At 19.0% G+C, this 2,392-nt stretch overlaps 1 protein-coding gene across 1 annotated transcript; it reads right to left on the bottom strand.

Moving 5' to 3' along the window:
- Positions 1-1,341: 1,341 nt before the first annotated feature.
- LOAG_14628 (hypothetical protein) lies at positions 1,342-2,054 on the bottom strand (the record flags this gene model as incomplete). Its single annotated transcript, XM_020448838.1, has 2 exons — positions 1,342-1,526; positions 1,915-2,054. Coding segments are annotated over 2 exons (324 nt in total), but the record flags the coding sequence as incomplete, so codon positions are not given.
- Between the last annotated feature and the right edge of the window lie 338 nt (positions 2,055-2,392).

The following is a 2,392-nucleotide window of genomic DNA, read 5'->3' as shown; positions in this document are numbered from 1 at the left end:
GAAAAATTAATTTTAGATTATAAGAAATGAATTTTTAAAAAAAGGAAAATAAATTGAAATAAATTAATCAATTTTTTTTTCTGATCTAACAAATTGATAATATTTCTATATATTGACGAAAATGATATAAATTGCACAATTTTAGAAAATATTTAATTTCAATAAATCAGTTAATCAATTAATTAAATGCAAATACCTCTATATATATATTCTAACATTCATTTCCTTTCTTTCTAAATAATACGTTTGTTTAATATATAATAAATAATATAATAATAATAAATAAAATAATAATAATAATAATAATAATAATAATAATAATAATAATAATAATAATAATAATAATCCAAATTAATTAATTAATAATTTCCACAATAGCAATAATTATTATTGTTATTATATATACAGCTCATTTAATTGCATTTTTTTAAAATAGGTAGTTCATCATTAATTAAGTAGTTACATGGTTTATTTAAGTGGTCACCTATTTTGTCATTAATTTCTTTATTTTATTCGTTTTAATGCTTATTTCACCACTTTAATTTGAGTTAAATTTACTTGTTGTTTTTATTCCATTTAATTTAGCATTTAAAGGAAAACGAAAAATGATAACAAATGGAACAGAAAAAGAAAACGAAAAAAAACTGAAAATGATAGGAAAAAAATGCAACAAAACATGAAATATTTATTTAATTTTAAATTCATTTAAATTACAATATTTGAATTTAAATTATACAATTACTTTGTCTTCAATATATTCAAAATTGCATCGATTTTTGTCAATTTTTCTTTAATAATCTAAAATTAATTTCCAAATTTTTTTTGTTCCAATAATTTTTTTTTCGATCTTTTATTATTTTGCCATTTTAATCCAATGTTTTCATTTTTAAATGTTATTAAAAAAAAGGTTAATTTTAATTTAAATACTTTTTGTTGATCCTCCTCATAAATGATCTTTTTATTAAGATCATTACATTGAATTGTTATTCGATCCAAATCATTCTCCATCTTTTTACTTCATTTATTACTTCCATCAAATGTTGACATTCTTTTCGTTTTCCTTCTTTAAATGTGAATTTTATCAAATATATTAAAAATAAATTTTTTATTAAAAATTTTATATAGCAAAATAAATAAAAATAAATTTTTTTTATCATTCAAATTTTAAAATTAAAAAAAAAATTGGAAATTAAATTCTGCTATTCATTAGATAAGCTTAAAAATGTATTTCAAATTAGTCATAATATTATCATTTATTAACAGATGTACAATTCATTTAATTTTGTTTTTGATTTTTTTTTTTTTTGAAGTCAGTAATTTATTATTAATTAGGTGATTTACCTAATTTATCATCAATTTGTTTATTTAATTCGTTAATTTTATTAGATTTTTCCTCATCATTCATTAATTGCAGTTGAAATGATGTCGTTTCAGGTTCACCCGTCTCAGATGATTTAGAAGAAATTGTTAATTCATTGGTTTCTTCCTCACTTTGTGATTTATCAAATTGTTGTCCATTTACTTTCCTAAAGATAACAATGATAATTAGCATCATTAAAGATTATTTTTATTTATCATATCAATAATGTATGCAATTAAAACAAAATATTTTAATTAAAAAAACAAAATATTTTAATTAAAAAAAAATTATATATACATTAGTATGAATTATGCTAATGAATAGAATTAAAGAAATAAATTAATTATGAATTTATAAATTAATCCGTGTTATTTCACGTTTTTTCACGTACGTTAACATCTCTTATTTTTTATTACTTATGCAAAATCTTTCCATATATATGATAATGAATGGAATTAGAGAAATAAATTAATTATGAATTTGTCAATTAATGTTTTATCTAATTATTAAAATATATCGAATTATTTAAAAATTCTACTAATTAATGCACTAACAATGTATTAATTCGTATACATTGAACTAAATCCATATTTTCAGCTCTTGAATCATTCCATATCTTTCGACGATCTTTATCATTTTCTTTTGCTTCCATAGCTTGAATTACGAAACGATGTCGTCCATGATATCTTTTCATATTCAAATTTGTTATTAATATCTTAATATTTTCACAGTAATTAATTGATTAATTAATTAATTAAATACTAATATAAGAGAAGAATAAATTTATTGGTATTAAATTTAATAAGCATATCTCATAACAATATCAACCTACATTAATGCTTTCATTAACTGATAAGAAACCGGTTGCTGGCATAACAATATATCGTGTTGGAGCATTAGTACGAATTCGAAATGCTACACGTAAATGGCTAACATTTCTAAATTTATTCAATAATATTCATTGATATTAATAAAATTACAATATGACAATTTACAATACTGAAATTATACAAAAAAAAAATAAAATAAGTA

Source organism: Loa loa, assembly GCF_000183805.2.
Source record: "Loa loa unplaced genomic scaffold supercont3.424, whole genome shotgun sequence".
Classification (NCBI taxonomy): Eukaryota; Metazoa; Nematoda; class Chromadorea; order Rhabditida; family Onchocercidae; genus Loa; species Loa loa.
Note: the sequence above shows the minus strand (reverse complement) of the source record. Positions and strands in the feature narration are given on the sequence as shown.